Source organism: Watersipora subatra, chromosome 10, assembly GCF_963576615.1.
Source record: "Watersipora subatra chromosome 10, tzWatSuba1.1, whole genome shotgun sequence".
Lineage (NCBI taxonomy): Eukaryota > Metazoa > Bryozoa > Gymnolaemata > Cheilostomatida > Watersiporidae > Watersipora > Watersipora subatra.
The window spans coordinates 27,011,349-27,025,139 of record NC_088717.1 but is presented as its reverse complement, the minus strand read 5'-3'; the positions used below and the strand labels follow the sequence as shown (position 1 = coordinate 27,025,139).

Here is a 13,791-nt window from a genome sequence, read left to right as displayed (position 1 = left end):
ACAATCGCATTTACCAAAAGCAAGATCAGTCAGTGCTATACTTGGATTGAAACTTTTTAAAAAGGTAATGGGCAAGTTTGAATATTTATACTAAACTAGTAATATTCATATGAAACTATTGATATTGGTGGCGTAAGAGCTATTGGAGCTATATTGGAGCTATATTGGATGGAGCTAAATTGGAGTTATATTGGAGCTAAATTGGAGCATAGGTGGTGAATTAGAGCCATTAAAAACAGGTTTTTCCATCCCAATATCCTTTTTTATTGGTTTTACAGATGAATTTGTCTGTAGTTTTTTTTGCATAGTGACAACTGATTTAAGATACAAGAGAATTGACATACGAGCTCGGTCCTCGGGGCAACGCAAGCTCAATGTTAAGATATGACTGTAAATAGAAAACTCCACTACACAACCTTCTGATGTCACTGCTCTCAGCTTGTTCCAATGCTCAGTGAAATAGGGTGCTTTATGGGTGACCAACCTAACGCATCACACAATTTGAGATCTTAACAAGACTATCAATGGTAAAACTCCATTGCTTGATGAATCACTTTAGTGATCATTCTATGGGAACCGAGATGGTCCTTTAAATTTTTTAAGGCTTATATTTTGCCTATAATATGCAATACATACTCAATATAAAACAAAGACCCAATGAAAAGTTAAATAGAACTTAAGCTGTATGTCTATACAGATGTCCATATATTCCCATGCACCATAATCCGAAAAATATCCAGATTCAATTTTTTTCCAAATGAGAGTAATGTTGGTTGACTAATGTTGGAAAACTCATAACCTGCACCTTTTACAAAGGATTACAAAGAACTTTCAGAAAGTGATTGGAGTTTGATATTTTAAATTTAGCAAGATATGTTTTTGCTATTTTATACAAAAAAAGAATCCCGTTCTTTTACATTCCTTTGTGGAGTCAATGACTTTGTAAAACACTGAAAGTTCATCTGTGCCCGTGATAATAACTGTATACAAAAATGATCACGTCACACCAAACTAGAGCTGGAGTGTGTACTTTTAATACAAATAAAAATGTCTAACAATTATCAGTACCCAACAGTGTGAGAGCATTTTTCAAGTACTTGGTACTATTTGATATGAAGCGGATATGAGATACTTCTTAGGACCTACAGCCCCTAGTTTACCAGAATAGCTTCCTCTAAATTAAGGAGTGTACGTTAACCTATGGGTCACCATGAAAGAGAGCTTTTTGAGCTGTCATTCCATGAGTAACACAATTTTTTACTTACAAATATGTAATGAGTCACTTACTAATATGCGTGTCACTTTCACATCTTTAGCAAATCACTTACACATATTTAGCGAGTCATTTACACCTAAATAGCAAGAGTATTAAGCGTACCACAGACCTACTTCCATGACACTTACAAACAGAAAGCTAAAGCCATGAGCTCTAGTTCTTCGGGCCTGTCTTGCTGCACGGTCTGAACATTCCTCTTGTACTGGGAGACCAGCCTCAGCTGCCTTGCATTTCTCAGCCTCATCGTATGTCGGCAACTTGCTGGCAACATCATACGCTGGAGGGACAGTTGCTGCCCGGCTGACCTCATCTTCATACGCTAATAACACGGCATCAAGGTCGCTAATAACATGGCATCGAGGTCGCTAATAACATGGCATCAAGGTCGCTAATAACATGGCATCAAGGTCGCTAATAACATGGAACCAAGGTCGCTAATAACATGGCATCAAGGTCGCTAATAACATGGAATCAAGGTCGCTAATAACATGGCATCAAGGTCGTACAATGTTGTGCATTAATATAAATTGTCGTGTTTTCACGTTCTGACAAATGGGTCCTCCACAATATCCTTTGAGCAATTGAATTAGCAATATTTGAAGATTTCTGCTGTAGTAGTGACATCCTGCTTCTACGTAAGACTAATAGTTGTTATGGCTACCATAGCAATTCATATTATCTTGTTGTCCTAAGTCTCATTTGATTTAAACTTAAACTCAAATTCCAAACCTGAATTGCTAAACATAAATAACCTTGACAAACACTAGTTGATGCCATTACGTATCATTACGTATCTATGACCAATAAAAAACTGGATCGGGTTAGTGATCACATGAAATTCACTTGCCATGCTAAGGTCCATGTATCTACATAAAATTGAATACAAAAATTAGATTTTAAGAAATTTTATTACAAATGGGTCCTCTCCAACAAAGAAAACCAGCCTTTGAAGGAATACTGAGCCTACTGATGGATATTGCAAAAAATCAATGAAAAACTATCATCTATTACAAAAAGGTTTGCTGAACGCAATAAATAACACAGTGCGACTCATAGATTTTGTGTCTGTAAGGTCCTATGACAGTGAAATTACAATGTACTTTTCCTAACTGCAATCCGATCATATTAGTAAGAAATGACAGAATTCCACAAACAAGGAATGATGGAATCTCACAAAGAGCAAAAGATGAGCAACTCCAGAAGATTAATACGAACCTGGTGGCGGAACAACTTCAACAGAGGTACTTTCTGATGTTTCTGTACTATCTGGAACCATCTGCGAAAGCGGGTTAAAAAAACTTTATGATTGCTAACTAATAATGGTGAAAACCAGATGGGTTGACACTAACCAAAAATTAGACTATCTTTTTAACCAAGAACTTTACTTACGATTCCTAAAGCTGTAGGCAAGTTCTCAACGATAATAGTCAGCCGTTGACTGGGTTTGGATGATAAAATGAGTTATGTTATGAACAATAAATATATACATCAAACAAAGATTCACACGTCAAAATATATCATATAAAAAACCTCAAATTGAATGCCCCCTTCATTTGGACACCTTCTCTATTTGATCGCCACTTTGACATTCTTTCATTCTGATCAGCTAACTCATAACTCCTTTTCTATTGCACATAAAAAGACAGTTTTGGTTGCAAACTGTAGCAAACATATCAATGAGTACAATGAGCTTTTATGCAACATTGTTAAATATAGTCATAAAAAACAGGGCCAAACCTCACCATTTGCACTAGATAAATTAGGAGTTCAACCTCAGATGTTTATATTGTCCACATTGCTCCAACCTCTTAATTACACTTCCTCACTTTAGAAAACTATCACATTTGATAGTCTTACTCAAAGAATTGTCCTAATATTCTATTATGTACTCAGTTCAAACGCCATCATGATGAAACATTAACCTAAACGAAGGAGCTTTATCGTAATATACTACCGCCTCTTTCCTAATCATCTTTTATAATTGATGTAAATATAATTGTATAATAGATTACACAACTGATCGTAACCTCAATGAGAACACATTTTTCACCGAAGAAACTCGATACTTAAAAAGACTAACACTATATCCAAAGTGAGAATGAGAGATACTGCTCAATTTTATCGCTCATGCTACCATAGAACATAAGCATTGTCGAGCCTATACTTTTGTTCACATCTCTTCAAGTGAATATAACAATAACAACCTTTTTTTGCCAAGTAGCACTTTATTAATTTAGTTTTTTATATAATTTAGGTTTGACTGTTCGTTTTTATATATATCGTAATTGTTTTAATATCAGATGTAGTTTGTTGAAATTTCTACAATTTTTTAGAGCTCTGTAACTAATTAATCTGAATAGAATGTACCTTTACAAAAGTACCATAAAATCTTTATTTTAAGGCCATGGTGCTCTATTTTTCAACCCTTCCCTTAGAATGGCACTTTATTAGAAGTAATGTTGAAATCAATGGTGGTGTTGTATTTTTCAAACACCTCGTCAGAATATTGAAAAGATAAATCTAACCCTTACACGGACAAATCAAATATCACCTATATTTTGCACTTTCCATTGGGGCGGAACACTAACCCTTTTGGAAGCAAGAATTTTGCCAATTTACCTCCAACTTGTCATAGATCCCCACAGAGAAGCTGATACATGTCCTTACCTGCTGATATCTATCTATTGCTTGCAATTAACCTACGATGATCTTATAAGCTGTGTTGCAATTTGTTGGAGATTTCAGGTTTTTTAGTTCATTCTAAGTTTGAAAACATAGTTTCATTTTATAACTATATTTAACAAGATTGCATAAAAGCTCATTGCACTCATTGACATGTTTGCTAAAGTTTGCAGCAAAAACTGACTTTGTATGAGCAACAGAAGAGGGGTTACAAGCATCAATCCATTGTAAGCTGAGTTCAAATTACCGCGATAATGCTATTAAACAATGTACTATAAATCTGCGAATTTCTAAGTTATATAATAATAATCTTTTAAATACTACAAATATATATTCAAGAAAAAGCGACATAAACAAACCATATTTATGATGCATTCAAAAACAAAAATTAACATTAAAAAAATTAGCATCGTTTGCTTGGCCAGTTGCTGACTCTTCCATACCTTCCAGTGTTTTTTGACTTCCACTCCTCTTCTGAACAGCTGAGCTAGTTGATATCAGCGTCCAAACAATTTTTAGCAGCGCTAAACTTTTACGCGATGAACTTTAAAATATACATTTCTTACGCAAATAAAGATAAACCAAAATCAAAGTAGCCTCAAAATTCGTAATAGCACAGATTCAATCGTAAATGCAAAAACTTTTTCACATACATTAAGTATCAAGACCACGTTAAACAAGGAACTAATATTAGCCTGATACAGTTACTAATCATTTCTATGGTTATGCATTCGTTTGAACGACAAAACTGTAAAGACTTGGGGTTGAAAAACGAATTTCAATACGAACAGAAACAGTAAACAAATTTATTGTTATTGGTGTAATCGAGTCAGTATTAGTATGGTTTTGTTGACCTTTTTCTAAAAATAAAGGTCAACAAAAATAAAGGGTTCGCAAAAATAAAGAATGTCAACTGGTGGTGGTTAAATAGAAGTGGCGTTCAATTAAAGGGTAGCACTCTACTTTTTCAACCCTTCTCCCATAGTGGCGTTCGAATAGAGCTGGCATATAACTGTACAGGTTTTACGGTATTTGGTTCAACATATGGTGGTTTCGACAAAGCAGGGATTGAAAAGGACCATACATGTATACCATAATGGAAATACCCGATCGCGGTTTATTCAAGAGAGCTATAGAATATTGCCAACAAAACCTTCAATATCGTCTACATGTTCAAATATTTATTTTGCTAATTTTTATTTAAATCGTCTGTTGCAGTATCTCTTTGCGAATGAGCTTATTTGTCTTGCTAAATATTGTTAATGTTCAATGTTACAAAGCTTTGGACATGACGATCAAAATGTTTGAAAGCAAATACAACTTATCTTCCAGAACTACTTTTCTGTGAAAATAATAACTTCAATTGTTTCAGGCAAAAGTTTTATATTCCAAGCAAAGATATGCTGTAGTGCTCATGTGTCTTGTTATGGCAGGTTTACGAACCAAACATCTTTCACTACGCAACTTTTTGTTTTTACGTAAACTCAACAGGCTTCTTGAAAGCTTCAAGTACACAAATTGCCTTATTCAGGCTTTATAGTAGTCTAACATGCATGATCTTATGGATGATTAGTACTAGTTTTCCTAAAGGCTTCGGTGGCACTGTTTAGCTCTTTTTCGTTCACTAGGCTCCTTACTTTATTCTTCTTCTACAAAAGACTCACACCGTTCTCACTTCTTTTGCATTATTTCTCCTCTCAATGCTCAGCTTTTTATCAGTCCTTGACCTTTCATTCACTGTTTGTATATTAATGATATCATTCTGGGGTGAGTTTGATGTCATTGGTTCCTATCGTTTACATACATGTGCATTAGTTCGCCATGTATCAAGAAATATGAGTGTCTTTAGAACCACTGCTGTTGAGTGTAACACATAAGGATGTTGGATTCCTGGTATTTCTGCTGGTATTGTTGGTGATGACAAACTTGACTATGTTAACGAAACCAATTTTTAATGTTAGTCATGACTCAAACTCCACGGCTAGTTAAACTAAGAGACTTATGTTTCCACTCTTTAGGACTTTTGTTCTAGTTGTTCAAACAGGGTATTTGCAATGGCAAATACTTTCCTATAAAACTCACACAGGGAGTATGTGGTCAAAAACTGCTCAAACTAATAACAAATTATAAAATAATGCATGCGAAAGTGTTATACATGTATATAATACAATATCTATGATAAATCGATGTTGTATCACATAAACATGATCTTTAAAAAATTGAATATACTGAAAGCTATGCTGCTCATAGCTAGCTAACACTCAAGTGTATAGAATTGCGTTACAGTAACCTGATCTGGCAGGCACTTCAAAAATTAGTATTATATCCATTTTGATGTTTCACCAGTTCTGTAATCTTAGTTTTCATCAAGCTATATGTGGTATGCAGTAATGGAATGCTCCTGGCTAACAGCACTACCTCTATCCTCTCCCAAATTTTTTTTATTATCTTTCCACTTTTACTTGAACAGTCTCCAGTTTTGATATTATATGGAATAGTTTGGCAATTTATAGACCATATTGTTCGATTTAGAAACTTTAATATATAGAATCACTATTGATGTCTATTTTATCAATATTACGTTTAGATTTCAAGTTTATCGCCGTAGTGGTTATGAGTATATCACTAAAGGGTGGCTTTAACGTAGCTATGTTCTAAATTATTTACAACAGTTTTCTGTCGTTAACGATATCTGCTAGCGACTCTAGTACTTAGATACTAGTACTTAGGTCACAATTTAGAAGTCTTTCGTTCATTGATGCAAATTTTCATCCCATTTCTAACTCAACAAGCTTGAAAATAGTATTTGGTTCCGTAAAAATACAATTAATCGCATTCGCGTTTCATTACAATAACTTAACGAAACCAGATTGATGACTTCAGGACATAGAAATATATATGAAAAGGGATGCAAATCTTCAATTTAAAGAGACAGAAACTAAATTACCAAAGGTGTGCTTGCTGTAGCACCTTCTTCCATAATCTCGTCGCAGCTCTAAGTAGATCAAATAATAACTAGACCCCAAACTGCTTTTCCAGATGTCTCAAAATGGCGAGCTAAATAATGTATTATAGGATGTACTAACTCGAGTATAGCTGATACGTAATCACCCACGGGAATTATAACCAGAGAGGTTTTCTTGTTTGAAGTCTTTCATCATGAGAACCTATTCTATGTTCAACAAGCGAGTCCGCGTTACACCGCTTCCTGTATCAATAGTAAATTATCGTAGGCATTTCCATTCGCGCGTGCTGGTACATGTACTTCCATTACGTTCCATTCCTTAGAAGATGTTCTTTACAAAACTCAATGAAAGTTAGATTGGTAGAGTTATCTATTAATGAAATTTATAATTGCATTGAAAATTTGCTAGTTATTTTTACTAGAACCCGTTCTTGGGATATACCCTGTTTCTAGCGGCATTCTAGTCGCCTCTCGCATTCTGCCCGGTCATTTCCATCATATTCTTATTTTTCCTGTTTATTGATTTATTACGGCTGAAACCACATAAAATAAAATCATAGTTGTCAGTAGTTTTTTCTACAATGCAACTATATGATATCAAACGAAACTAAGGCATGCTTAGACGTTCGAACGCTATGCATATCACCATCCTAACTTTCCCCTTTATTACCATTTCTTCACACTGTGTTCCTTCTCCTAAGTCCAACTCATGGAGGAAAAATTGCTTTATTATCTTCTTGAACCAATTCACTATAGAACTATTTATGCTTGCTTAAGCTACACTATACAAATTGTTAACCAATAGATGCAGTATTTATGTAAAATGACACTTCTATAAGTAGATGTATTCTCAACATTTAATTTTTGGCCAAAAAGAAAATGGGAAAATGCCGAACACAAATTAAAAAAATTACCACAGAAAACAACACAAAATTGTAGAACAAAGAATGTCTAGCGCTCTAATTGTACGACGTCTCCTCTTTTGAGGTTGTTGATCAATATTAGAATAGCCAATTGATATGGATACAGAAAATATAACGACTTTTTATTGTTTAAGCAGTCTCGTTTTCGATAGTGCTCAAATATCATTTTTGAGTTGATACCAATCGAAAGTTACCTACTAGTAACATTTCGGTTGATATCAACGGAAAGGAAGTTTAATAATCTTACGCTGGAGGTGGTCACAGTTTTTTTGAGAATGATTATGTAAATTAAGTGACAGTACACTGTCAAATCTTGAAATAGGATCTTAATTTGTTATGTGTTTGAGTTTGTATATCAATCAACTCATATGTCAATTGAATTAGTTTCATTTGGCATAACTGAAATAAAGTTAATGCATTTTTGATCTAAAAATCTTGCCGTTATCATGGCAAATTGTGGAAATAAACATGTTCTAAAATAGTAAATATTTGTATATACTTTACCAATGTATGATCAAAGCAAAAAGGTTATATCATATATAGCAAAAAAGGAAGGTATTATTTACCTTTGCTACTTCAGTGGCAAATGAGTAGGCTTATGGAAGTGGTGTTGGCCAAGGTAGCATTTTCTTTACCTTGAACTTAAAAATCATTTTCTTTGGCAACAAAAGACACTGTTTAATGCGTGAGAATAGAGTTATGGCATTCACATTGCTCGCTTAATGTTTAGTAATTGCCCATGGCATGTAAGAGTTTTGTAACAAGTAACGCAACCATGGTTCTGCTAGTTAGTGGACTCTTAAAAGTTCATTGTAAGAAGTTGAAACTGCATTACATACATAGTCCATCAAGTTACGAAAAAGCTGTTTGTGGCACTCACCTCCCTTCACTTTTATTCTACTATTCTAGTCTTTAAAAATTATTTAGACCTTGGCCATGTTTAACCTGAACAAGCATGCTAATTTTTCTGTGCAAAGTAGTGTGAATTTTTCATAGAAACCATCCATATTTTCTACAGCTTTTATTATGAAATTTGCTGGTTGTATATTGACAACCAATCTTGACAACACTATTGTAATCCAATAGTGTTGTCAAGATTTGATTACCTTTTGACAGCTAAAGGCTATTTTTGATTCCTTTAGTAGTTAGTAAGTTTCTTGTCACCTAGCCATAGATTGAAGGTCATAGCATGCACTTGGTAGGTTAGCAATTTATTGTTGCTTTTCCATGTGTTTCTTTGTTTTAGATTTTAATGCTAATCACCGAGTGACATGGGCAAACACATGAATATCCATGGTATCTTGCGAAGCATGCATTTTCATGATGGCAGCGGTAGATATATAGGTCATTTCAAGCACTGTACTTTACCATGCCGTGGTGCACATTCACAGTGGAGCAAAGCTGTATCTGCAGCTGAAAAAGTTGTTGGCTACCCAACAAGCTTTATGAACCTGAGGTTTTGGCTAAGTGATGAAATGTCCAATGTCGCCGTAAATATGCGTAAGTTGATTGGTACAAAACATCCTCTAATGAAAACAGCAAAAGGACTTCTTTTTGATAATAAAGAAAACATGCAAACTCGAGGACTAGTTGTATTGCTAATGTCAAAAGGCGCAGGACATCCAAAGGAGTCACGAAACTTTTTGCATCATCGATTGGACAACTCGTATTCCGACAGCAACCCCATGACTATTAGCAATTTTAATGGCAGTGGTATATTGTCTACACAACGATCTCTAGCAGAAATCACTGAAATGATTAACACTGCCTTTGTTATTCACAAAGGAGTGATGGATATAGACTTGAATAATAAGCCAAAGCCATATGACTCTGAAACCGCCGATTTACTGTATGGAAACAAAATGGCCATTCTGAGTGGAGATTATTTGTTAGCTAAAGCTTCATCTGGTCTATCATCACTAGGTAATACCTATGTGGTAGAGTCCATGGCCAGTGCCATCTCTGATCTAATGGAGTCTAGCTTTTTTTTCGTTGACAGAAAAGACCAGAAATTAGATCTGGATACCTGGGAACAGTGGTCTTACAAGAATGGTGCCTGTTTATACGCCAAGTCGTGCCAGTCTGCTCTTATGTTGAGCCAGCATTCTGCGTCAACTAGTGACCAAGCATTTGACTTTGGGAGATATTTTGGTTTGTTGAGGCAACTCCGAACAGATTACGAAGGTCTGGAACCTCACCGAGATGACTCTGAGGCGCCCAGCTCTTCGATATACAGTGTATTATCTAGGTCGGAAATTTATGAGCTCAAAAAAGAATACACATGCAAAGCAACAAGCTGCCTTTCAGTTTTACCACATTTAGAAGCAAAAGAGGCGCTGGTGAATATCTTGTCAGCCGTATCTGATAATATTTTTTAGAATGTTAATAGGCCTAGTTATGCTGTAATTCATACAACAAACATCGTACAGATAATGTACATTTTTAAAACAATAATTTTATGTATAGCTTTTGTTTGTAAAAAATAATAATTTATGATTAACGTTGTTGTAACATTGGGTAGAATGTTTGCTAGTTTTGTTCTTGCTTTAGAAATCACATTTGGTAATCAGTTTAATAGCTATTCTTGCTAAATGCTGTAGACATAAATATTATATTCACAATATGTTTAAGAGATATGTTATATTTTAAATATATCTCTTAAGATTTTGGGTATAATTAGAAATACATGATCACTGAATTGTACAATGCAGGATTGCATTGCGGCTGTGTTAGTTTCTTATCAGAATACCCTTTGTTTACCAGTCAGGAATATACTTTGTACCCTAGGACACTTATGTATTTGCCTCATCTAACTTTCGCGGAGTCATCCTCTTGCGGAAATTTCATGAGCGAAACTAATCTATCATAATGAACGAGCGAACACGCGGAATTAAATAGCTTTGTTCATTGATAGCCCAAGAAACAAATGGCAGCAAGCGATCAAATTGCATTATCAATCTCGGCCAAACAATTCTATCTGCGGTTTACAATTACAAACTAGTCCTAAATTGAAAATTTTTCTCTTACCGGTGAACCGAACCTGAGGAATCTAATTATGTTTGTTCTACTGCATTTATTTTCACATCACTATATTTTCGCACTCATCAGAGCTGCGAAATTCAGTTGCATCGAAATTTTACTCTGTATGCTACTCACGAAACTAAATACTTGCGACATATAAGTGTCCTAGGGTATTAGCAGAGTCTGGTATATGCTTTGTATTACGAGCTTATAGTATTCTTTGTTTATTCTCTTGGTTCGCTCACTTGAGATACTAAATGTCATAATTTTAAACCTTTGAAGCTCCCACATACAGATTATGTTTCAAGAGTGCTGATTATAACTTTGTAATACATCATCCTAGATGCCAATTTCACTCACTACATGAAGTCACTGCCCTGTCGGGCCTTGCAATGCAATTCCAGTAGTTGAACACTATTCACAGCATTGTGGGGATAGTAGAGAACTGATGCGACAGCGCCATAGGAATCATTTGTTAAGTGTGTGTTAATAGATGGCTGTAATACAATTCGCTAATTTGCAAATACATATTGTCAAAATGTGCAAGTCATTCTTATGAAGCATGGATACACTGATTTGTCGAGACGAGATTCTTCAATTTGTAAATGCCTTTTTAAAAATTTGTCAGATGATATTTGCAAGCCATTGTCTTAACCATTTGTCAACTGAGTTACTAAAAAGGCTTACTTTGTGAATGCCTCGTACAAAAGTTTGTAAGTAGGCTCAAATTTAATAGGCGATTGTAAACATACTTATAAATATATTGAGATGTTTAATATACATTTAAAGCAAATTTATTAACAGGTATTTAAAACATACTCTTCAATAAACATTTGCCTGTCAATTTGTTTCTAAGCATTTTGAAATGTAGCTCTCAACCTTCTGTCCTACCTCACTGTTTTCAATGCTTTCTCTTAACATGAATTGAATGCTGGTTGGTTTACAATTTTGTAACACAGTTATGTGATAATAAACTTTTGTGTAATGTAGATGTTCATGTACTGAGCTATTTGCATATGGACCATGCAAATAGCTCAGTTTCATGAATCCTTTTCAATAAGAGGGTGCTCATGTTTCTCTACTGGTGTGTTTATCAGCCCTACCTTTGACAAAAATGGTGGTCGTGTTCTACTTGGCAATTTTCATCATAGAAATATTCCAGCTTAAGTGATTGGCCAAAATTTGTGTTGTAAATATTGATCAAATTTACATAGCGTTGGTAAAGCAATGTTATTCCTTAGTTGACCAAGGGTATACTTTGGTTACCTAGGTACAACCTTAGTTAACCAAAGTACAGCCCTAGTTAACCAACCAAGGTATAACCTCGGTTTTAAACTTGGATTAACCAAGGTACAACTTTGGTTAACCCAAGTTTCACCTGGCAGTCTCTCTGAATAATCAGCACTTGATACAAATCCTAGTCTTTAAAATCACTTCCTGCTAGAACCGCAGCCTGAGTAACAGTCCATGAATGACTACTACATACATGTAATACATGTATGTTGTCGTAGCCTGAATACAGTGTTCTCTGTATGACTACTATAGCATATGGTAACCTGTGCATGGGGTTTTTTGTGTGATTACTAGATATGGCAACCTGGGCATGGGGCTCCCTGTATGACTGCTCGACAATATGGTACTCTGTGCATGGTGTTATCTGTACGACTACTAGAGGATATGGTATCCTGTGCTGGTGTTCTCTGTATGACTACTATAGCATATGGTAACCTGTGCATGGGGTTTTCTGTATGACTACTATAGCATATGGTATCCTGTGCATGGGGTTCTCTGTATGACTACTATAGCATATGGTATCCTGTGCATGGGGTTCTCTGTATGACTACTAGAGAATATGGTACTCGGTGCATGGGGTTCTCTGTATGGCTACTATAGCATATGGTAATCTGTGCATGGGGTTCTCTGTATGACTACTAGTGGATATGGTATCCTGTGCATGGGGTTCTCTGTATGACTACTATAGCATATAGTGTCCTGTGCATGGGGTTCTCTGTATGACTACTATAGCATATGGTAACCTGTGCATGGGGTTCTCTGTATGACTACTATAGCATATGGTATCCCGTATAACTACTATAACTTCTCAAGGTATCCGGTGCTGTTGGTGTTTTTAGTGCTGCTAATGTTGACAGCGTTTGTAAGAAAACTTACTGTAAAAAGCGGATCAGTTTGAGTGCTAAAAAAAAATGTACAACTTACATATTTTAACCAGAATGAGAATGAATAGGGTGGAAACAGTTCTGGTAAATTTATCTAAAACCTACATACTCTTTGATTAAGTTGTTTTTTCACACAAAAATATACATGTGAGCTTTGAGATTTTTATCTCAATGTGAGAAGTAATCATGGGAGCAATACATTTGGAAAAATTAATTAGCAATGATCGGCTTTAGTTTGTCTGAATGATCAAATTATTGTTCTCTGTCAATAGTTGGGCAATAACTAAGTACTACTTATAATCTTACACTCATAGCTTTTTGTTAGACAGCAATCGCTCTCAACGCCATATTATGTGTGATACTTAATTCTTTACAAGAATAGTATATCATTGTTCGCTAAAGAAAAGCGTTACGCAGAACTGGAATTTCTATCAAACTGGCAGCAATTTAAAGTATCTTTTGTTTACCAGTATTGATTTCAAGTGTTGGTTCTCATACTTTTCTCAAGAGAAAACGGATAATATAATGTAGTATTTGGTCGAGTTGTGTTCTGCCGGAGAATTTCGCTATTAAAAACTGCTGTTTTTTTTATGGATGCAGCTTCAATGTAACCAGAAATTATGAGGTAATATTCATTTTATACAGATCTTATTGCTCTCATGGGTTAGCCGATTTATATCTAGTACAACGTTTCTCTTGCGATTCTAAGAACTAGGGTTTTTTTCATGAATATAATAACAACGACTC

General features: G+C 35.1%; 2 protein-coding genes across 2 annotated transcripts in view; one reads left to right on the top strand and one right to left on the bottom strand.

Annotated features, from left to right (window-relative positions):
- The window catches only part of LOC137405696 (NEDD4 family-interacting protein 1-like), a 39,016-nt gene extending 31,952 nt beyond the window's left edge, over positions 1-7,064 (bottom strand). Inside the window, exons 1-3 of the mRNA XM_068092051.1 lie at positions 6,906-7,064; positions 2,492-2,552; positions 1,405-1,595 (exon numbers count right to left, since the gene is read on the bottom strand). Of these exons, the coding sequence (XP_067948152.1) occupies positions 1,405-1,595; positions 2,492-2,552; positions 6,906-6,938 (285 nt within the window). The 5' untranslated portion in view covers positions 6,939-7,064. The remainder of the gene's footprint in view (positions 1-1,404; positions 1,596-2,491; positions 2,553-6,905) is intronic.
- A 106-nt stretch (positions 7,065-7,170) lies between these two features.
- Positions 7,171-10,537, top strand: LOC137405695 (all trans-polyprenyl-diphosphate synthase PDSS2-like). The gene is made up of 2 exons (XM_068092050.1): positions 7,171-7,274; positions 9,093-10,537. Exon 2 carries the CDS (start codon positions 9,118-9,120, stop codon positions 10,222-10,224), a length of 1,107 nt encoding a protein of 368 aa, XP_067948151.1. The 5' UTR covers positions 7,171-7,274; positions 9,093-9,117; the 3' UTR covers positions 10,225-10,537.
- Positions 10,538-13,791: the final 3,254 nt, after the last annotated feature.